Source organism: Notamacropus eugenii, chromosome 5 (genome assembly GCF_028372415.1).
Source record: "Notamacropus eugenii isolate mMacEug1 chromosome 5, mMacEug1.pri_v2, whole genome shotgun sequence".
Taxonomy (NCBI): Eukaryota; Metazoa; Chordata; class Mammalia; order Diprotodontia; family Macropodidae; genus Notamacropus; species Notamacropus eugenii.
The window spans coordinates 62,218,425-62,241,898 of NC_092876.1; the positions used below are offsets into that span (position 1 = coordinate 62,218,425).

At 47.0% G+C, this 23,474-nt stretch overlaps 1 protein-coding gene and 1 long non-coding RNA gene across 2 annotated transcripts in view; both read right to left on the reverse strand.

The window, feature by feature from the left end:
* Window positions 1–593: 593 nt before the first annotated feature.
* LOC140504376 (uncharacterized) lies at window positions 594–10,489 on the reverse strand. Its single transcript, XR_011967081.1, has 2 exons — window positions 10,053–10,489; window positions 594–763 (listed from the first exon to the last, which is right to left on the reverse strand). It is a non-coding gene; the product is annotated as an uncharacterized lncRNA (long non-coding RNA).
* Window positions 10,490–18,917: 8,428 nt separating this feature from the next.
* WNT4 (Wnt family member 4) overlaps window positions 18,918–23,474 on the reverse strand; it is a 51,909-nt gene continuing 47,352 nt past the window's right edge. The window contains exon 5 of the mRNA XM_072609220.1: window positions 18,918–23,386. Within this exon, the coding sequence (XP_072465321.1) occupies window positions 22,919–23,386 (468 nt within the window). The 3' untranslated portion in view covers window positions 18,918–22,918. The remainder of the gene's footprint in view (window positions 23,387–23,474) is intronic.

The window sequence follows — 23,474 nt, forward strand, 5'->3', positions numbered from 1 at the left end:
CACTGTACTAGGTGCAGAGGGATATAAAGTTTAAAAATGATGAATACCTGGCCCTCTTGGATCTTAGCAAGAAGATATGAAACATCTATATTATGAAACATGGCATTAGGGAATATCAAGGAAAGTGCTATCAAGTTTATGGGGATAAGGATTTTTTGGGGGGTAATATTAGTGTTAGAGGACCCAGAAAGAGATTCTGGAGAAGGTAGCATTTGAAGTGGGTTTTCAAAGATGGATGGGAAGTCAGAAGGCAAGGAGAGGCAGGTTACACGGACCAAGCAGCAGGGCAGTGTGCCTGTGGGGGTTGGTTGTTGGTTTTGGTGATGAAGGACAGAAGTATAATTTGGCTGGAACAGGAGGTGCTTAATGGAAGAAACTGGCCTGGGCAATGAATTAACTCAGCCATCAATGAACAAAATTCCCAGTGTGTGGGAAACTTTCTGCTAGGTGCAGGATGATTGCTAAGGTCTTTTCTAGCTACAGCATTCTGTAATTCTGTAAGAAGGGGCTTTGTGGAAAACAGTGGTGAGGATTTCCATCATATATTTAGATGAAAACTTTCAAACTCCATCAGTAAACATGTCACACCCTAGTTGGTCAAACTTGTAGCAGTCTTGTATTGATTGAACAAAACCACTAGATGGCGATTTAACAGCAAAAAAGACAACTAGGTTTCCCTTTTCCTCTGTCCATCTCCCTCAGGGTCGGTCCATCATTAGATGAGAGGTAGAGGTCTGTCTCCTGTGTTGGTGTCTGCTGGGGTCTGAAAGAAAGACAACCACATTTGAGTGTAGGGCTATTGAGGTGCTGAAGCATGACTGACCTTTTTTTCAAAGTGCAAGGTGCAATGGAAAACACTGAACTGGGCATCACAAAGACCTGAATTCAGGTACTGGCTCTACCATGAACTAATCTAGCCAGATGCCTTTGAGCAAGTTACTTCCTTTCTCTGGGCCTCAGTTTCTTTGTCTTAAAAGAAGAGTTGGTGGGCTAGTTGGTCACTAAGTCTTTCAGCTCTAAGATTTCAGAATGAAACAATGCCCCAGAAAAAAAAGAATTCTTTTCCCTTTCCTCTTCTGCTCATAGTTCTACTGTGTCAACAACTCCAAACACTTGACTAGGGATTACTACTGTGAACATAATTTATAGTAATCGAGAAGCCCTGATTAATCATCTTTTCAGGGATGTTGCTGATATATAGAAAATAGCCCTTTCCCTGGACTCTTGGGTACTTAGAGCTGTGACCTTTGGGCAAGTTACCTTGTAACCATGGTCCTGTTTCTTTTTATTTAAGAGAGAAATATTAGTTCTATCATTCTGTCCCTCAGAAGGTTATTATGAGGAAAACTTTGTAAAAATATAAAGTACCATGTGAAGGTAAATTGCTATTATCATGAAGGATAAGAGAAAGACAATACTTCCTTGAAGACACCTCCAGGAGTACATAGGGGCAGCTGGGTGGTGCAGTGGATAGAGCACCAGGGCAGGAGTCAGGAGGACCTGAGTTCAAATCTCACCTCAGACACTTGACACTCACTAGCTGTGTGACTTTGGGCAAGTCACTTAACCCCAATTACCTCATCCTGGGTCATCTCCAGATGGCTCTGGAGGAGAAGTGAGGCTGGTGACCTGCACATTCCTCCCTCACTCAAAATAAAGTCAAGTGCAAGTCATGTCATCATTTCTCTGATGGCATGGTCTTCTTCGGCAATGAAGGACAAACACACACAGGAGTACAGAAGAGAAGTACAACTTTCATTGATCATTGTTATTTTCTTTCAAATGGTTGTGGGCCCATGCAAGATGAACATGGTTGTTTTCACCCCGTCAATGATCCTGAACCTATAACTGCAAGCCTTTTCATAAGTTAGAGGACCATCAAGCCTTACCAACTCCCCTACCACTGAGCCCAAGGTTTATTGGGCCTTAGCTGTTCTACCACTGTGCCCACCAGACCCCGTGACATTATCATCTCTTCTGTCGATGTACTCATAGGCACCTTGTGGGCCTCGCCATCTGTTCTGTTGCTGCACCATAAGAATGACTTCCCTTTTAAATGAATTCTATTAGTATGTGAGCTTTTTGAGAACAGATGCTGTTTGAATTTTCTATTTGTTTTCTCAGAGCTTAGCACTATGCTTAGTGAGTAATAACAAACACATAATAAATACTTTTCCATTTCATTCCATTTCCCAGGTGAAAGGATAAGTAGTATCCTTCCCTTCTTCCCTCCCCCAGCTGGCACCTCTTGCCCCAGCAGCCTAAAACTTCTGGGACAAAGGGGAGACAAGCACTGCTGATAAGACAATCAGGTCTTTATTATCTCAGATGTCTCAGGCCTGTCCCCCTCCTGGAGATATATGGCTGGGAAGGAAGGTCAGCCTCTTGGCCTCGGAGCCATTCCAGCTCCCAAGACTGTCTGACTGTTTTATAGCAGACAGCACCTCCTGCAGCAGTACAATATCCAGCACCCTGCGTCCCAGTCGTCCCATTCCTTCCTGCTAATTGAACGAGCCTGGAACCTACAACAGTGTGCTGCAGACTGCCTTGGTCACTGAGGTTCTGGCAAGCTTTCAGAGGGCCCTGAGTGAGCAAAGCAGCCACTTGGGATTGGGTGCATTCTTTGGGTTATTGGTAAATGGCAATGATTTGTATTTCTATAGCTTTTTAAGGCTTAAAAAGTGATTTTTCCTTTTTTTAGAAGGGGGAATAGTTTCAGAGAAGTGACTTTTCTAGTCATATGGCTGATGTGAGAGCCAGGTGACAGCTCAGTGGTGCTAGGTATAGAATGCTGGGCCTGGAGTCAGGAAGAACTGGAGTCATCCAGCCATTTACTAGCTTTATGACCCTGGGAACTCACTTAATCTCTGTCTGCCTCAGTTCCTTCTACTATAAAATGGGGATAATATGACCTACCTTGCAGCATTATTGTGAGGATCAAATGAGATAGTACTTATAAAGCACTTAGCAGAATGCCTGGTACACAGTAGGTGCTTAGTAAATGCTTATTTCCATCTTCATGCTCCCTAGCTTTCAAACATAGTTCTTGACTCTTATGCAGTACTTGGCCAGGGGGTCACCTCCTGACCCTGGCCATACCATTGCCTCAAGTTCTCTGAGTTCTTAATACTAGTTTTTTGGAGGAAATATCAATAGAAATGTAGTGGGGAGTAGAGCTAATTTGTCCCTGAGTTCCCGCTCTTCAACTGGTTCCCAGTAGGTTTTGTGTCCCTAGCATTTAACTACCTGATGTTTGTAGGCACTTTTCAAATTCTTATTCATTCACTCACCTGCTGCTATCCAAGCCTATTCCTTTCCTAGCCCCAATACAGAAGTTTACCAAGCACATGCTGCCATAACTCTGTGAGCCGGGCAGGGTGTTAGCCAGGAAGAGCTGGTCAAAGAAGGAGACTAAATAGGGAATGAGCGGTGCTGGGAGTGCTGGATGTGCTTCGCATCTGCACTTAGGAAACACTTGAGTGTCTGTGCTCTGTTACTCTTGTTTTGGAAAAATTCCCCACGTATCTTGACTTAAGGAAAGGAAATGATAATCATGAAAGTCAATAGCCCTAGTCTAGTGTTTTAAGTTGACAAAGTTCTTCATAGCCTTTATCTCATTTGATCTTTTAAGGAAAGCAGTATGAGTAGTTACTGCTGCCATTTTATAGAGGAAAACTGAGGTCCACTTCACTGAGGTGAAGGGACTTGTTCACATTCGCATGGCTAGTGGTGAAAGTGGGACTTCTGGCATTTCAGATTACCGCTGGGTGATCCCGGAAAGTCACTTAACTCAGGCCTCTGCTTCCTCATGTGAAAAGTCAAGGTGTTGGATTGGTATGTAAGGTCCCTCTCCCCTCTAAGACTTTGGTCAAGTCTAATCATTTTCTCCAGAGTGCCTTGGCTTCGCATGTTGTGCCAAATGTTAAAGGTTTTTGTTCTGTCATCTCCCTACTATACTATAAACTAGGTGAGGGCAGGGCGTATTTTAGACATCCCTGGAGTGTTTATTAGGCCCTGGCACTCACACTCAGCATGATTGTTTGCGTTGAGTGAGTTGGACTCAGAATTAACTAGGTGGAGATTTGGCTTGACCTCGTACGAATAACTGACCAGCATTTTCATGGAGTTCAAGCAGCTTGTACTGTAAAAACACCATTGGATATTCTGCTATTGGGGGCCATATGGCTGAGTCTGGGACACTAGGATCTCAGAAGGAAAGGGAATAAGCCTTCACTGTGTACCAGGCACTTTATAAATATTATCTCATTTGATAGCAAAAGAATCCAAATAATGAGATACCCCAAAGGGCAAAGGACAAGCTCAATGTGGACATACAGCAGGCTGGTACAGGAGAGTGCTTTATGAAGAATCAGGAACTGGTTTTGAATTTCACCTCTACTCCTTCCTGGGTCTATCAGCTTGGGCAACTCATTTCCCCTCTCTAGATCTGTTTCCTTCTTTTTAAAATTAGGGGTTTGGGGTGATTATCAAGATCTGTCTCTGCTCTAATGTCCTATAGTCCCTGGACTTGAGCTCAGCAAATTGTGCAGAAGACAAGGACATGTTATGCTTTGAAAAGCAGGTGACCAATCCTGGTTCTCCTGCCTATCTGACCTCTCCTCTGTCTCCTTTGCTGGATCCTCCTCCAGATCATGCCCTCTAACCACAGGTGTCCCTCAGGGCTTCATCCTGGGCCATCTTCTCTCTATATACTACTTCTCTCTATATACACTTGGTGATCTCATCAAAAGCCCTGGATTTAATTATCACTGCTGTGCTGATGATTCTCAAATGTACCTAACCTGCCCCAGCCTCTCTGCTGGCTCCAGTCTTATATCTCCAGCTGCTTTTCAGACATATTCAGTAGAAATCTTAAACTCCATATGACCATAACAGAACTCATCTTTCCCTCTAAATCCTTCCTTGCTCCCACCTTTCCTATTTCTGTTGAAGACAATCCTCCCAGTCCCTCAGGCTCACAACCTAGGCATCATTCTGGACTCTTCACTGTCTCTCATCCCCCATATCTAAGCTGTTGCCAAGAACTGTCAGTTTCACTGCTGCACCATCTTTTGAACACACCCCCTTCTCTCCTCTGACACTACTACCACTCTGGTGCAGACCCTTATCACCTCACGCCTGGACTGTTGTAATAATCCTGGTGGGTCTGCGTGCTTCATCTTTCCCCAATCCAGTCCATCCTCCATTCAGCCACCAAAGGGATTTTGCACAAGTGTCAGTCTGATCATGTCATACCCTACTCAACAAATTCTGGTGGCTCCCTATTACCTCTAAGAAAATATAGAAAGTCCTTTGTTTGATATTCAAAGCCCTTCATAACCTACCCTCCACTCTGCCCCTTTTTAGTCTTATACCTGAAACCCTCTTCCCCCAACATATTCTTTGACCCAGTGACCCTGGCCTCATATTGCTCAAACAAGGCACTCCCATCTCCATCCAAACATTTTCTCTGACTGGAATGCCTGGAATACTCTCCCTCCTCATCCCTGCCTTCTGGCTTCCTTGGCTTCCCTGGCTTCCTTTAAGTCCCATAAAATTCCATCTTTTACCGGAAGGTTTCCCCAGTCCCTCTTAATTTTAGTGTCTTTACTCTGTAAATGATTTTCTATTTGTCCTGTATGTATGTAGGTTATCTCTCCCATTAGATTGTGAGCTTCTCAAGGGAGGGACTGTCTTTTGCCTCTCTTTATACGCCTAGCGCTTAGCCCAGTGCTTGGCACATAGTAGGCACTTAATCAAAGCTCATTGACTGACCAATCAGTTATGAGAATTTCTTGATTGAGAATCACTCTTGAGATGGTAAAAGAACTAGGAGGGCATCTCCATTGTGCTGAGTGATTTCTCTGGAGGATTTATGGATAACCAATGTTTAGCAGGAGATGATATGTACTAGTGGAAGAAGTAACGAAAGCCATCCAATTCCATGAAGATGTCAAAGATGGTTTTCAGGGCCCCCTGGTGGTGAGGTGTGGTTCTGATGGCTCCAGAATTTCAGACAGAGATGGAGGTGTATCCAAGCATGGTAATACCTGGGGGAAGCAGGAAGGGATAAGGGGGGTGGGAGGCAGAGACAGAGATAGAAAATAATAGAGACAGATGGAGAAGGGAGGAAGAGAGAGACAGGCAGAGACAAAGAGAGACAGACAGGGCCCCGGGGTGGGGGAGGGAGGGAGGGAGGGAGAGAGAGAGAGGAATGAATGAGAATGAGAACACTTGTGACTATCAATCCCTTCCTGCTGGGGCCATCAGAAGGTGCTATCTGGATCAGATCCTGTAGTAAGCATTTTTTTCCATTTAGACCAATAGGCTCTAACAAGGTTTCATGCATACCCCAGCAGTGCCTATGTGGGTCCCCTTCCAGGAAGCCACAGGATTGCAGAGTTGAGAGATGGAAGGAATTCTAGTTCAATCTCCCCTTTTAATAGAGGAGGAGACCTGGTTTGTCTATGACTTCACATTACAGCAGGTCAGACTCCTGGATCTCTTGATGGGATTAGGTCCTTGTGAGATAGACAATGTAGAGAGGGGATTTGAGTGAGATGAGGGGATTGCATTACTTTTATGGCATCTCTGTGATAACAAAATTCCCATCTATTGTAGATACTTTGGTATATTCTACTTATACTTTGAAGGGCAGGAAGTGTGTTAAAGATTAGCTGCAGACAATGAGAATGTGACAGCAGGGGACCAGAGGATATGTGGTTACCAGGACGGGTAATCAAGGGGAAGGAAATGAGGGGTCGGCATATTTGGTTTAAGGTCCTTCCAGTTGTAAAATCCTATGGTTTGTGGACCTGTGTAACAGAAAAAGGAGACAGGCTGGTCCTAGAATAATGAGGACAGATAGATAGCAATGAGTACTGCATTGAGGTCCCTGAGACATTCAGAGGACATGGATTAGTCCAGGACACAAAGGAAACGAAGCAGTTATGGATCTCTGTCCAGCTCCCTAAGCTCAACCCCTAGATCTTTCTCTGCCTAGTGGATGTGAAAATCATGAAATTTCAAAATCATGACATTTCAGGATTGGAAGGGAATGGACAGGTTACCTAGGCCAACAGATGCCAGAAGAAAAATCACCTCTAAAACCTGCCCAAAAGATGGCCGGGTGTCATGAGAAAGATTTTTCTTAACAATGTGATGAAATCTGCATCCTTACAATTTCCCTCCATATTGCCATCCACTGAGGCTAAGCAGAGCAAGGTGAATCCTTTGTATGAATACATTACTGTCACTTCACCTTCCATAGTGTGGTCTGCAGTCCCCTCACCGTCCTGGATCCTTATCTCTCCAGGACAGATATGGGCTTGTCACTGTCCTCCTAATAGATTTTTCTCTGGAGTGATAACTAGTACATGGTTGATATTTAGTAAATGTTTGTTGAATTGAATTGAACATCAGTGTTAACTCTGCTTAGCTCTTTTCTCTGCACTCTCTCCATCCCCAAAATGTTTCTCTTTGGAATACTGAGGAAGCTAGATCCTAACCCCCTGATCTTCCAGCTAAAATCTTAGGAAAGACTGAATTTTAAATGGGAAAGAAAGGTTCTATCTTCTGGTAAAAGCCCAGGAACTAAGAAGTAACTTACTAGAGGATCATCTGCCACTTCTGTAGTCATTCTTGTTTTTCTTTTGGAACAAATGCTTCTTCCCTTAGAGTTCTGGGAGAAAGTTCCTATCCCACAGACTCCTGGCAAAACTGATTTCCGGGCCTGTACATGTAATTATGAGAACAGCTGACATAATTTGTTAAGGGTTACAAAGGCCTCTTCTACGTTATCTCAGTTGATCTCCACGACAACCCTGGGAGGTAGATAATATGAATATTACTCTCATTTTATAATTGAGGAAACTGAGGCCTAGAAGGTTGATGTGACATGCTCCAGGTCACAGAGCTAATTCTCGAGTTCAGGTTTCCTTCAAAATCAATTCTCTACCACAGTGACTAGAACTCCTACTGCCAGCTTCATCATACACCAAGAAAGAGCGAGAGATGGAATCAGGCTGAGGCTTTTCCTTTCCTTTCCTTTTTTTAATACTCTAAAATAGAACTGCCTGTAACCCACTCACTCACTTGTTGACCTGAAATTCAACACCATTAGAGAATCACAGTGTCAGAGCTGCAAGACATAGAATGTCAGAAAAGGAAGGGACCTTTGAGATCGGGTTTAGCTCTTCACTCTTTAGCTAGAGACTCAAGGAGTTTGTGACTTGACCAAGGTCATGCAGGAAGTGCAGAAGCTAAGAGCTGAACACACATTCTTTGGCACACAGGTCTTTCCATAGTATCACACTGAATTACTGTTAATTTGTTCCATCTGGCCATAGTACCTATAAGATACGGTAGGGATAGAAGCAATCTTAGCACCCCTCCAAGTACAAATCTGTTATTTTACAGCAGAAGAAACTTAGAGAGAGGAACTTCTCCGTTTTTCCTTGGCTATATAGCAGCCTGGGACAAAGGCATTTTTGATTTAATTTTGAGATTGGACTTGCAATAGTCTCAATTGCTCAAAAAGATTTTATGTAGTTATCTAAGGATGAGCTCCCAGATTTACTACTGCCTTCCAGGAATGAGAAAGCACGAGAACTGTAGAGTGGCTAATGAGTTACTCCTTCCCACTGACTTGAGTCTGAACCTGCTGTAGATGGGGAAATTGACCCTGACCCATAATTCCTAACCACCAATTTCTTTGTGCCCCAATTGTTCTGACACTCACGTGTTCTTGTGGAAGTATATGAGATATGTTAGGCCCAACACATTCCCTTAAAGACTCTTCAGTTTTACACTATCCATTCCTTCATTAATTCATTCTGTAAATATTCAGAGACTGCTTTCAGTGTGCCTGTGGTTGAGCCAATCATTGGTATAGATAAAAAATTTAGATAAGATATTGCCCCTTGGTATTTAGGTGGCGTAGCAGATGGAGCACTGGGCTTGGAATCAGACTTATCTTCATGAATGAGTTCAAATCTGGCCATGCTGGCTGTGTGACTCAGAGCAAGCCACTTAACTTTGTTTGCCTCAGTTTTCTCATCTGTAAAATGAGCTGGAGAAGGAAATGGCAAACCATTCTAGTGTCTCTGCCAAGAAAACCCCAGTGGGGTCACAAAGAGTCAGGATTGAAAGGCTACAATAACAAAATTGTCCCAGCTCGGCCCTCCTGGCTTAGTCTCTCGCATCACAGGGCAAGTCTTTTCTTCCTTCTGCCCCCGAGTTTCCTTGGTAGTAATGACTCACTCATATGGCACCAAAAAGTTGGCCATGTGCATTCCACACATGACCTGATTTGAGCCTCATGGCAACCTTGGGAGGGAGGTACTACAGATAGCATTATTCCCATTTTACTAAGGAGGATGGTGCGTCTCAGAGATTAAGCCTCTTACCCATAGCCACACAGCTAGGGCTAGAGGCCAGATGTGAACCTACGTCTCCTCTGACTCCAGGTACAGTGCTCTATCTACTGCACCAAACATTTTCTCTAAAAGGAGGGGTTTGGACTAGATGGTTACAAAAGACCCCTGTGGATCCGGTCATTTTGGGGGAGGAGCCCTAGCCACAGGGGAGCACAGGAGGGCCATCCAACATACAAACCCAGATAACTATGCTGCACAGCATTGCAGGATAAATGCATTAAAGACATAAAAGATAGCAGAAATGAGATGGAGAAGGGGCTTAAGGAAGACTTCGTAGAGGAGGCTGGGCTCTAAAGTATGGGCCAGAATTCAACAGGTGAAGGGAGTGAGGGCATTACAGGTACAGGGAGAGCATGAAGCAATAGGTGGAGGAACACTTGGGATATTCCAGATATGGGAAATAGACTGATAAGGTGGAGTGTTTGATATATCGAAAGGAGAAATTAGGTTAGGCTGGAAACGGAAGGTAACCCCAGCTTGTAGAGGGCCTTGAATGTCAGAGTCTGAACATGGGGAGCATAGGCATATCCGGAGCTCAGTCATTCAGTTAGTGGCAAGCTAGCACAGTGCTGGGTGGTCGTGGGACTGTCTGCTTAAGAACAGTGGCTTCCTTACTTAGCTGAAACAACTTCCTTCTTCATCAGGCTGTATTAATAGAAGTGAAGGGTCCAGGCCTGGGGTGGTGGGAGTCTCATTGTCCTTTGTATTGTTTGGATGCCATCTGAAGTAGTCCCTTTTCATTGGTAAACTTCCAGAGGATGGCATCTGGAATGGCAGTAGGCCTTGAGATGGTGCCATGTGAGAATCTGTTAAGGAACAGGAGAGGTTTAGTTGGGAGAAGAAAGGTCTCTGGAGGAGCATGTTAGTGGTCTGCAAGTATCCAAAGGGGTGCTGTAAGGAACAGAGTATCAGACTTAGTTCAGTTTGGCCTCAGAAGGCGATACTAGAAGTCACGGGTGGGAATGTAAAGAGAGAAATGTCTACGTCAAAAAAATCCCCTAATAATTGAGGGGGCTCAAAAGTGAATTGGGCCTAGGGAGGTCCCCCTCTCCTATCTCTTGTCTCCCCTCCACCACCACCACCCCCAAAATGTAAAGACTAGCTATCTCAGGTATGAATTGAATCAGATGTCCACTAAGTTCCTCCCACAACTCTGGAATTTTGTGATCTCAGTCAGAACGTTCATACTTTCCATTGATCTGAGTCCCTCCCTCCCTTTCCCCCTCCCTCTCATCCTCCCATCACTGCCAAAGTGAGGTCTTTTCTGTCTGGGCCCCAGGTTCCACCCTGTAGTTCCACATTATAGCATCTCAGAGTTGGAAGGGACGTCAGACAGCCATCTAGTCCAACTCATACCTGAAAGAGTCCCAGTGAGTCATCATCCGTACAGCCTTTCCTTGAAAGATGTGTTGTGAGGGTGAACCGACCAGCTCTGGGGGCAGCCCAGGCTACTTGGGGAGCACTCCCATTGTTAGGAAGTTTTTCCGGATGTCAAGATGAAATGCACCTCGTGGCAGCTTCCCTCTGCTCTCCCTTGTTCTGCCATCTGGGGCCACTGAGCAGCTGGTCCAAATCTCCTTCCTCACAGCAGTCTTGGGAGAGACTGCTTTTTCTGCAGCCACCCGAACCCTGAATGGGTGATCCTCGTCTGGCCTTTCTTGGACCTCGTTCAAATGTCTTTCCTTTCATTTTCCTAATGTTTCTGCTAACGATTCTTCCCTCCTACACTACAACCCTGAACTCACAACAAAGCTTTAATTTTAAGTTCCCCCAGACTGCTGTGCCTTCCCTCTGAGATTACTTTGCATGGGTCTTCACTCTATTTGCTATGACCATAGTTAGTCAACTAGCATATATTAAGAGTTTACTACATGTCAGGTATTTGTACTGAGAGCCAGGGCTGAAAAAAAAGGGTAAAAGTCCCTGTTTTCAAGGAACACATAGTGTCATGGGGGAGACAGCATGTAGATGTTGTGCAAACAAGATACAGGCAGGAAAAGATATATAGAAGGAAGTTATTTAAGGGGGGATTGAGAAAGACTTCTTGCAGAAGATGGGAATTTAGCTGAAGCTTGAAGGAAGCTGAGGAATCCAGGAGGTGGAGATGAGGAGGGAAGAGAGTTCAGGCCTGGGAGGCAGCCTGTGAAAAATAACCAGAATTGGGGGGCAAAAAATGTAGTTCGAGGACCAGTGAGGAGGTCAGTATCACTGGATCGAGAGTGTGGGGTAGGAGAGTGATGAAAGGATAGAAATGGACCAAGGGACAGAGGGCTTTAAAAGCCAAACAGAATTTAATACTCTGTGCGACTTCCTGTGCAAGTATGCCCATGGTGCAAAGACAAAAAAGACAATTCTCCCTACCCTCAAGGAGTTATATTCTGCTAGGGACAAGTATAAAGACAAAGAAATGCAAAGAAAATCAAGGTAGTGGGTGGGTGGTGTAGAAATGGCAGGCGATTCTGGTGAGTTGTCCATCAGGTCAGCTGCGTATCAGTGGAGGAGGGAGGGGCTCCAAGAGGCCAAGGGGAGACGGGAGGACATTCTAGGCACAGCTTAGAGGTGAGTGTCTGCATGTCTTACGCTGGGAGCAGAAGTGGGGCCAGATAGTAATGAAGATGAGTTGGGGAGCCAATGAATGTGGGCTCCCCTGCACCCGCACTGCATTGTTTTTCTGGAGGAGCTAGGAATGTACACTCTGGAGAAGAGCAGAGGTGGGGTGGGGTGGGGGATGGGGATAGACAATCTTTGTCATCAAACATTGGAAGGGCCAAAATGTGGAAGAGGGAATAGACTCATTTTACATGGCTTTGGAGGGTAGAATTAGAACCAAGAAGGGGACGTTGTAGGAAGACGGATTTCTGCTCCATGGATGAAAACTCTTCTACCCTGAGAATTGTTTCAATGTTAAAAGGGCCACCTTTGGAAAGAGTGAGTTCGCCATCACTGGGTGGAGAGGCCTGGTGGCCACTGGTCAGGGATGTTGCTGGACTGGATGACAGCTGAGGGTCTCACCCTAACCCAATTTTGAGCTTCTGAGATTCTCTGGTGTGAATGGCAGCTGCCATTTCTGCAGGACTTTACAGTTAAAAAAGCCCAAAGACCTTTCCCCAAACAGTCCTGAGAGGTAGATTGTGCCAGTATGATTATTACTGTTTGCCCCCACTTCTGTTCCTCGTACAAGACATTCAGACTCTTCCCTCCATGCCTTTGTCTCAGCTGTGTCTGGAATGTTCTGCCATCTTCCCTCAGTGCCTTGGAATCCCTCCATCCGCCACTGGTCAGTTCCAGCTCTGCGCAGGCCTGAGGTCTGACCAGCATCACCCATGAAGTTTCTGATACTCACCTAGTACCTTGATTTTCTTTGTGTCTATTCTGTACTTGTCTTTGTTTATCCCCAGTAGAATATAAACTCCTTGAGGGTAGGGAATGATCTTTGTATCACAGGCAAGTAGCACAGTGCCTGGCACAGAGGAGTCATTTAATAATACTTATTAAGTTGAATTTACAAATGAAAAAAGAAAAAAATAAACAGGTTCAAGAAAACGAAATCAACACCCCAAATCCTATGACTTGGGGGCTCTGCAGCCAGTGTTTGATTCTTGGTTTCCTGATTTAGAGGCAGCACTTTGGTGACTGTGCCAGGCTGCATCTGATTCCTCTGCTGGGATGAGGTGGGCATCTCAGCCTGGTTGGGGAATGGTCAAGAGGAAGAGGAAGTAACGGAGGGGGGCATTCTGACCTTGCAGGTGCTGTTTAAAATAAGGAGGAGGGGCCCTCTGCCCTATCTCTGCCCTGGCTCTCTCCAGCTCCTGAATACACGGCTCCTTGTGTCCTGTTCTCTTTCCTAGCTCCTGCCGTACAACACTCCCCTCCTTCCCCCCAAGCTGGTCCTGCATCTAGGAACAGAGGCTGCCTTTCTCCCAGCCTGAATGGCCTGAACGGCAAAGCTGAGCCTCAGGGCCGCCTCTTAACCTGAAGAAGGCTCGGGGTTACTGCTGTTTTTCTTGGCCTGTGTTGCCTGGCCCCCCTCAGCAAACAGGGAGGCGAGTGTGCACCCAGGGGCCCGGCCCAAGCCGGCTGCCCTGTTTATGTTGGAAAGGCTGGCAGGGGGATTAGCTCAGCTGGGCTGCTAATTGCCTCCGAAGTGGGGCCCAAGAAGCTGCTGTGGGCCCAGGTTTGGGGTAGGAGGAGGCTTTTCCTCCCTCGTCCCTGGTGGGCATAGTGCCATTTGGACCTTGGTGCCCTGGCTCAGGGTCAGGGCTCCCTCCCACCTCCAGTCTATGAAGAGTCCCATCCTTCTCCCCTGTCGGCGCCTGCCCTTGCAGGTTCTCCCCCTCCTTCCCCTGGCAGATTGGGGGTTATGGGGCTGGCAAGGAGGCCGGGGTCGAGGGCGAGCAGCTCATGATGTCATTTCTGTTCTCTGGCTGTCCCAGGCCTTGCTTCTCAGCCCCCTCCCCCATAACACTCCTCACCTACCTCCTCCCTGGAGTGAAGCACTTTCTCCTTTTACCAGGAGGCTGGGCCCCTTCACCTGTAGTCTCCTTCCTCCCCACCAGCATTACCTCTCTGGCTCTGCTCCTTCTTTAACCCACCTATCCTTCAGACTTACCCATTTTCTTCATCCCAATTTCTCTCCCCAATTCCTCGCTTGTATCTCTATCTCCTAGGCTTTCTTCTCCTTAACTATCTGGCACTGGGGAGCTCGCCAGTCTCCCTCTTGGGGCTCACTCGCCCCCCCCCCCCCCCATCTCTGGCATCAGCCTTTCAGTTTCTTTCTATTTTCTGCCCTTCATATTTGCCAGAGGTGTGGTAGTAGACAGAGCATCAGGAAGATTGGAGTTGCAGTCCTGGCTCAAGACACTTCCAACAGTGCGATTCATGACCTTTTCCTAGCCTCAGTTTCCTGTAAAATGATGGAGGTGAATTTGATGGTCCATTCTAGCTCTACATTTAGGAGAATTTAAGACCACATCCAGTTCTGTCGATGGTCCATGTTCCCTCAGTCTCCCAGCTCTCTCTCACTGCCCCCTCCTTCCCCTTCCTTCTGTCTTCACTCTTTCTTAGTCTCTCAGTTGTTTTTCACTGTTCCTCAGTCTCCCCTTCACCCTCCTTCGGTTTCTCTCCATTAGCTCATTCTTCATTTCTTGGCCTTTGCGGAAGGGGAGACCTTGGAGTTTAAATGAAAGAGACTTGGATTTTAGTCTTGGCCTCCCTGGTGATGTTGATATTGTGTGACTTGAGGCATCTGTGAAATGGGCATCCCGGTGCCTGCTCGAACTACCTCAAGGGGCTATTTGGAGACTCAAGATGATGTGAAAGCTCTTTGGAGAATATAAAGGATGATAGGTATGAGTTCGGAGGATGATCATAAGATGCAGCTGGTGGTGTAGTGAACAGAATGCTGGGCCTGGAGTCAGGAAGGCCTGAGTTCAAATCCAGCCCCAGCTACTTTCTAGCCGTGTGACCCCAAAAGGACCTTTTGTTGTTCAGTTGTGTCTGACGCTGACCCTGATTGGGGTTTTCCTGGCAAAGATTTTGGAATGATTTGTTATTTCCTTCTACAAATCATTTGCAGAGGAGGAAACTGAGGCAAACAGGGTGAAGTGATTTGTCCAAGGTCACACATCTGATATATATCTGCAGCCAAATTTGAACTCAGGAAGATGAGACTTCATGGTTCTAAGCCCAGCATGCTATGCACTATGGCGACCCCTAGCGGCCCCTGTGTGACCCTCCACCTATTTAATTCTAGGGCTCAAATGCCAGTTTATTTCTGTGAATATCTACACCACTTTCACTAGTACTGTCCTGGGCACTCCTGTCAGCTGTTCTCCTCAGAAGGAGCTCTCTTCATCTGGCTCTCTCTCTCTCTTCTCTGAGGCTTGGTCCAAGGACTCCTTCCTCCACTAAGCTTTCCTCGATTCCCCCAGTTCTGGGATGATACCTACCTGTGTGAGCTTCTCAAAAGGAAGTGCTATTTGTTGTGTCTTTGTCTTTTTATTTCCAGGGATGCCTAACCTGGTGCGTCAGCACCCAGAATCAGTGAGTCTGAGTTCCCCTATCTAACTGTTTGGGGGGCTTCTTTCCAGTCTCCACTGCTGGTTCTTTCATGTCCGCTCCCTTAAGTATGTCCTTAAATATTCTCCAGTGCTTTGTCTTGGATCCCCTTCTCTTTTCGCTCAGTGACCCTATCAGCTCCCATAAGCTCAATGATCATCTCTCAGCAGAAAATTCTCAGACCTATAGGTGAAGTCTTCATCTCTCTGCTGAGTGACCCAGTTTTATACTTACCTGGAAGGAATGTGACCCTTCATCACCCCTTCCCAATTGCCTGTTGGATGACTTGAACTGGATGTCCTATAGACATCTCAAATACATGCCCAAAACAGAATCTGTGACCTTTCCTCTTAAACCTTCCTTCCTTCCAAAATTCCCTATTGCTGTGGAAAGCACCATCATCCACTTAGTCACCTAGGCTCAAAAATCTATGTGTTATCCTCCATTCCTAACTCACACTCACCCCATGTGTCACATCTTATCTTTTTTGTCTTCATAACATCTCTTATTTACATCTCATTCTCTCCATTTATACAACCAATACCCCACTTCAGACTCTTATCTTGTGCCTGGACTACTATAGTACCTTCTGACTGGTTTCTCTGTCTGAAGTCTCTTTCTACTCCAATCCACCCTTCTCCACTCAGCTGCTAAAGTGATTTTTCCAAAGAGCTGGCTGATGATCTCTGTCGCTCCCCTTCTCTCTGTCTCTCTGTCTCTGTCTCTCTCTATCTCTCTGTCTCTGTCTCTCTCTGTCTCTCTCTTTCTCTCTCTCTCACACACACACACACACACACACCTTTAATAAACTCCTCCAGTTCCCTATTTCCTCCAGGATGAAGTAGAAAAATCATCTGCTTGTAAATTAAAACTCTTCAAAATTCTCCTACTTCCTCCATTCTAGACTTTTTACATGTCACTTCCTCCACACACCATATGGTCCAGTTACATTCGCCTACTCCCATTTCCTCAAACAAAAAAGTCCATTTCCATGTCTACACCTGCCCCTTCACCTCCATGACTTAGTTTCTTTATCTTCTTTCCACATTCTGCTTAAATTTCACCTTCTGCAAGAGAACTTCCTTGGTCCCTCCATCTGTGAGTGTTAGCCTTCCTCACATTGCTTTTCATCTACCCTGCACATATCTTGTATGATCTAGTTATTTACATCTTGTCTCCCCCATGAGAAGTTTCTCTCTTTGATGGCAGGGAATGTGTTTTGCCTTTCTTTGGTCTCCAGTGCTCAGCATACATATTCCCTGGTAGGTAGTAAGAGCCTGATAAATGCTTGTCTGCTAAATTGAAATGGGACAGTGGCTTAATGTAGACTTCTCCTTTTTTATATACACTACTTATGATGTGCCAGTTACAAAAGATCCTTCATATTTTGGAGAAGAATGTTGGCCCAGTTTTACACTTACCCAGAAGGAATGTGATCGTTCCTCTTTCATCTAACTGTTCATTCAACAGACCTTTGAATTGAGTATTGAACACCAGCTAGGCAGCACAATGGATAGAGCACTGGACCTTGAAGACCTGAATTTAATTTTGAGCCTCAGACACTTACTAGCTATGTGATCTTGGGCAAGTCACTTCTATTCTAAGTCTGCCTCAATTTCCTTTTCTGTAAAATGGAGATCATAATAGTACCTATCTCCCAGGGTTATGGTGAGGATCAATGAGATATTTGTAAAGCCCTTTGAAAATTTTGCTGTACTATATAAATGCTAGTTTTGTATATATCTATATCTATCTACATTTATACATACATATATAATTCAGCACTACATTGTGCTTGGCATTGGAAAGAAAAGGCAATGATGAAAAATAGTCTCTCCCTTCAAGGAGCTTACATTATGCAGTGGGGGATGAGGGTACAGTGGATCCTGCAGAAGCATGGAGAGTGGGATGGAATTCAGGGGAAGGCTCAGGACTGGAGTGTGTGAAAGGGATCATCCTCTTATGCCTGAGTGGAAATTGGAAATAGTCTTTTCCTCCAGGAATCAGGGGACCCAAGTTCTAGAGGTCTACCTTGGCCTCTAACTAGCTATGGGATCATAGGTCCCATTAGGGAAGGAGTTGTGTGCAGGCCTGGGGAGGGAATAGTCCTGCTGCCTTCCCCTCTGGTCAGACCATATCTAGGGTATGTGTTCAGGTCTTTGAGGAAGCACAGTGAAAAATCTGGACTGGGTCCAGAGGAGGGGAACCCAAATGGTGAGGGGCCTAGTTCATGGGGTGCTCATTTGAAGGAAATGGAATATTTATCTTGGAGAAGAGAAGATTCCAGCATGGGGGGGGGCGGAATGGTAGCAGCATTTAGGTTCTAGAAGGTATCTCCAATGGAGGAGGGGTTTCATTTGTTGCATCTCACCCCAAGGGCAGAACCAGGAGCAATGGAAGGAGAGGGTGGGGGAGAAGTGGCAGAGGCAGGTTTAGGTGTGGTTTCAGGAAAGGCTTCCATCAGGAAGCTCAGCACAATCCCACATTAGGATGGGCTGCCCATACAGGTGAGTCCTTCTTCCCAGAGGTCTTCAGGCCAATGCTGGATGTTCACTTGTCAGGGCTACAGTGAGGGGATTCCTGTGACATGAAGGTCAAATGAGGTGGCCCTGAAGTCCTTTCCCACTCTGATATTAAAAAGAGAGCTGTAGAAGGGGTCCAGTTACCCTTGCTCTACCTCCCTCTCGGAGGCCACTATGAAGAGCAAATGCGGCCTCTGAGGTGAAGCCCCCTAGAGTGGTAAGGGGTTACCATCATTCCTGCATCAAAGGAAACACTGACTCTAGGGTCAGAGTCAGTCAATAGTCAATAAACACTTTTTAGAGCACCCACTTTGTACCAGACATGGGGCTAAGCTCTGTTCAAATATCACTTCCAGTGCTCACTACCCAGCTAGGTCGTGCCCGCCCCACTATATCTCACCTTGCCTCCTGTGTGTCAGAACTGGAATTCGAATCCAAGTCTTGTGATTGCAAGCCCATTTCTCTTTACCATCACATGAATCAATCAAGTCTAAAGCACAGATTGGGGCCAGGCACTCCCTCCTCTTGGCTCTGGAGCTCGGGGAGAGAATTTCATTCTAAAAAATGGGAAATTCCAACCTTCTCCACTAGATCTCTTTGCTAAATGAGCAACTCTCTCCCCGTTGATCTTTGTGTTAAAGCAGGGGACAATGCTCTATGTACAAAGAATGACTCTCTGAGGGTGGAATTTCAGGCCTCAGCAGCTCAATGAAGCTGGTTTGGGAAAGGTCCCTCAAGTTACATCCAGGTGGATTCTTGAGCATTGCTGATTCAGCCTAGACTCAGTGTTTCTGCAGGCTCAGGTCTAGACCTTATAGACTTCTTCAGGGTCAAGTCTGATGCCTGTTCTCTGTTCTGCTACATTCCCAGACCCCAACAAAGTCACAGCCACACAGCCTAGTTAAAGAAATAACCATTTTTATAGTGAACACCACTACAATGTGAGTCTTACTGCTTCCCCTCAAATTGTCAGGTTAGCCTGGCAATTAAGTATAAAAACAAGGATTTGGGATCCCCAGAAGGAGGGGACAGCAGGAGGAGGGTAGCAGCATCCAGAGTTTATGGTACCTCTTCCAGGGAATGGAGCACTCTCCTCCTCCCTCCCCTTTCCACAGGGCATTGGAGGGGGGCAGGAGGGAATTGATCAGACAAACTGCCAGTTCCTTGAACACAACAAGGAGTTACTTGGATGGACCAAGGCCAGGGGATAGACGTATCCTTTACTCTGGCTTGGACCTTTCACTTTGTCCCCAGGTCTGCACAGATGGGGAAATTGGTGGGGTGGGCACCCACCAGGTATCGAGAAGTCTTTGGAAAATCTGACCATGTCTTGATTTATGAGGACCAATTTGCAGAAACAGAGCTGGGGAGAGGGTAATGAGCTTAGTTTGGGACTACAGGGCATGAACAAGCCCCAGCCAGGCCACACTTTGGGAGAAAAGCTCCCAGGCATGAGCAGGCAGGATTGGCCATGGCTGCCATCTTTTCAGAATCCAAGGGCAGAGGTCAACCCTGGTCTTCAGACAGTGTGGATGCCTCATCTCTAAACTGTGAAGATCGGGTCACCACCCTGGAGTGGAAGGTGGGCTGAGGCACCAAATGGAAGTGGGCCAGTACATAAGGGAAGCATTGATTGGTGAGATGGTGCTGAGGGAAATGAGATTGTGCAACGGGAAGCTATATCTGCCTTGAGATCTGCCCTACACCAGGCACATTCCTGAGGTCCCCAGGGAGCATGAGAAGCAGCTACTTAGGGTTCCACTTCAGTCCTTTCCCCAGGTACTCAGGTTTTCTCAGGACTGGCCCAGCTCCAAGGGGAATCCAGGCTTCATGGGGACTAGATGGTCACTTAATGGCCACACGAGACCTCCTGATGAATTTACTGGTGTCCCTTTGTCTGAAGGAAGAGAGGTCCCCAACATTCCTTTCAGGGGTTGCCTGTTGGCTGCATCTGACTTCTCCATAAATAAGTAATTCCCTCCCTGCCCTTCTTGGGGCTGAAGGAGACAATTGAGTGGAGCCAGACAGAGCCGAGGGGGCTCGGGATGTTGCAGTGACATTTATGCAGCTCATCTTTCATCCACATCCAAGCCAGGGCCCTGCACCAAGAGTCTCTATCTGTAGCATCTCCTTCAGCTTTGGCCTCTTTCCTAGATGGACAATGAGCAGAAAACTTGGCCCAGGGCCTGAGGTTGCTGACCCTTCTTGAACAAACTCGGGAACATGGGGAGGGAAACCGCAAGGCCCTGGGAAGATTCTCCCTACATGCCTAAACCTAGGGCTGAGGACATCCAGTTCTGAGCCCCTGAACCTAGAATTAGGGGCTTCAGTGGAAGACACCCCAGTCTGGGAGTCAGGAGGCCAAGCTTGGAGCTCGTTGCTCTGTGACCTCTGGGAAATCACTTCTCTCTGGGTCTCAGTTTCCTCTTCTGTAAAATTCGGAGGGCACAAGACCTTCCTATTCAGACATTCTGTGTTCTGAGGCCTTACCCAGCTCTGAAGCTTTATATTTAAGGCCCCTTTTAGCTCTGACGTCCTATGGCCCGGCATGGGGCAGAGCTGGGGGTGTAGGTCCTGGAAAAACAGATGAGGAGAGGGACCTGGGTTTGGAAAGTGGTTTGTTTTTTATTTGTTCTCTTTAAGGTGCAGTTCCCAGGGAGTCATTCATCTCAGGTAATCTCTGGGATGGGCTGGGGTCTATTGTTGGTGATCTCAGTGAAGTGGATATTTTTTGGAGAACCCCACTGCTCCTTGTGGGCAGAAGCCTAAGGGTTGGGGATGTTGAGGGAAAGATCACAGTCCAGCTGAGTTGTCATGTCTCATATGGGTCCTAGTTCTCTGGAAAATGTTCCTCCCTTCTTCATTTCCCCCTGCCTCTCTCACCCCCTATTCCCTAGGCCCAGGGCCTCCTCAGTCCTGGCTCAGATGGGATTCAGTACCTGTCCCTTGGTTTTTTCCCTTGGCCTAGAAGGGAGTCAGCCCTCTGTGAAGGATGGTCTTTGCTGACTCATTCTTTCCATGGCTGTCCTGCCCCACCCCAAGAAAGGGATATGGAGGGGGAGAGAAGGGGCCAGACAGGACACTTGGCAGAGGGACAGATGCTGACCCCCTAGAGAGGTTCATCTCCCTGGAGGCCTGAAATCTGACTAAGCCCATATGCAGCCCTCCCACCGCCCACAGAGAGGGGAGGCAGAGAAAATGGGGCTCCTAGTCTCTTAAGTGGGCTGTGGGTACTGGTGGCTGGGCTGCAAATATATCCCTTGGGAACAGCTTTCAATCTTTCATGAAAACCTTTCTCCCCCAACTTGGGGGTGGAGGGTGCGCCATTCTTCAGTTTGTTCTTTGGCTCCCTCCTCTCCTCTCCCCCTACAACCTCCGCCTCTCTGGAGCTGGCCCAGAGGCTAGAGGTAGAGTCAAAGTAGCCATGCCCAAGCCTTGGAGTATAATGGAAAATTTAGGACTAGAAACCAGGGCAGCTAGGTGGTGGAGTGGATAGAGCACTGAGCCTGGAGTCAGGAAGACCTGATTTCAAATCCAGTCTCAGACACTTACTAGTTGTGTGGCCCTGGGCAAGTTACTTAACCTTTTTTGCCTCAGTTTCCTTATCTGTCAAATGAGTTGGAGTAGGAAATGGCAGACCTCTCCAGTATCTCTGCCAAGGAAACCCCAAATGGGGTCACAGAGAGTCTGGCATGACTGAAATGACTGAAGGTCTAGAAATGAGGAGACCTGTCCCTGGTTCTGTCCCTGACGCTGACTCACTGTATGACCTTTGGCAAGAGGCCCTTTTGGGGCATCTGTTTCCCTGTCTTTTGAGAGGACATAATACCTCCTTATGCTTCCCCTCCAATGGAAAAGCACCCTGGCAAGGATCCAAGTTCTCTAAGACAGGAATTCTGATAACAGCCTGTGTGAACTTAGGAAAGTAGTTTGACCTTTCCAGGCCTCAGGTTCCTCATTTTTAAACTGAAGGTCTAGGACCAGATTTTTGAGAACCCCCTCACCTCTTTTAACCCCTGGTAGGAATATATGCTGGTGATGGGGAAGGTTTGGAGGGAAGAGTGGGTCGGATGGGTCAGGAGCTACTGCCAGCTCAGCATTCAGGGGGGACCCTCCTGATGTAGACTCTTCAGGGTTATCTCCTCTGGGGCAGTAGGTCAGTAGTTCCACATGGGTTGAGGGGCAGTGAAATCCTTGGACTTGGGATGAGGAGACCTGGCTTCTAACCCTGGCTTTGTCACTTGCTGTGTGATCTCGGACAAGCTGTTTCCTAGATTTGTATTTCCTCCTCTGTCAAAGGACAGCATTGGACTCATTGATTCCCTAGGGTGTCTTCCAACCTTGACATAGTGTGATTTTGGGATGGTATCATTTATTCGATGCTCCATCTGCTCAGGCGGGAGGTTTCTTGATCTGCAGGGACACTGTGGCCCCTCCAGAGGCCTCTGAAACAGGAAGGAGGAGGAGCACAACCATTTTCTGAGAGTGGTCTCCTGAGCTGCTTCCGACTGGCTGCTCTTGACTTCTCAAGGAAACCCAGTGGGTGAGGGGATCTTCCTTCACACCACTCCCCTTCCCCACAGACACATCAGGGAGTGTGGATGTCTGACCCTTGTGGTGATTTGTATGTGTTTCCCCCTGAAAGTCCGAAAAGTCTGCATCTACAACAGGCAGAGAAAACACTAGTTTGAGGAGGCTTACTGGGGGGACTGGTGTCCTTCTGATCAGTTGATGAGAGGTGGGGATCCTCTGACCTCTGTAATAAATACTATGAAGACATAAAAAAAAATACAACCAGCATCTTTTTTGGGGGGGGGTGGTGGTAGCCTTTAAATTATTTCCCCCTCTATTCACCATCTTTCTGTTCCTTTGTCTCCGTCCTGGGGGGCCGTGGGGAGCCCATCACCGGCACGTGTGTGTCTCCACCAGCCGGTGGCAGTGACGACACTTGACAAAACAACACCAGTGGAATTTACAGCTGCAGCGCTCGACCACCTCGACCTCGGAGGTGTGGAAGCCTCGGCCGCAGCACAGTAGCTCGCAGCCATCAATGGCCTTGGAGGTCTTGTTGCATTGGCGACCCCAAGTGCCCAGCACGCCACTGCGGGCATCATGCTCGCAGAAGTCCGGGCTTGGCTCCAGGTACACCAGGTCCTCGTCTGTGTGCGGCTTAAACTGGGAGTTCCTCGGCACGAGGGCTTTGGAGGAGCCCACTCGCCGCTGCTCTACCTCCGTGGCCCCGTCAAATTTCTCCTTGAGGACGTGGCCCACCTTGCGGAAGGGTGGCATGGCCTTCCAGCAGGTCTTCACTTCACAGGAGCCTGACACACCGTGGCATTTGCATTCCACTCGCATGTGGTTCAGGATGGCCTAGGGGTGAAGAGGGAAGGGTGGGTCATCCAGGTGATGATGGGGGAGAGAGGGGGGGGAATCTGAGGGGAATACAAAGGGTCCCAGA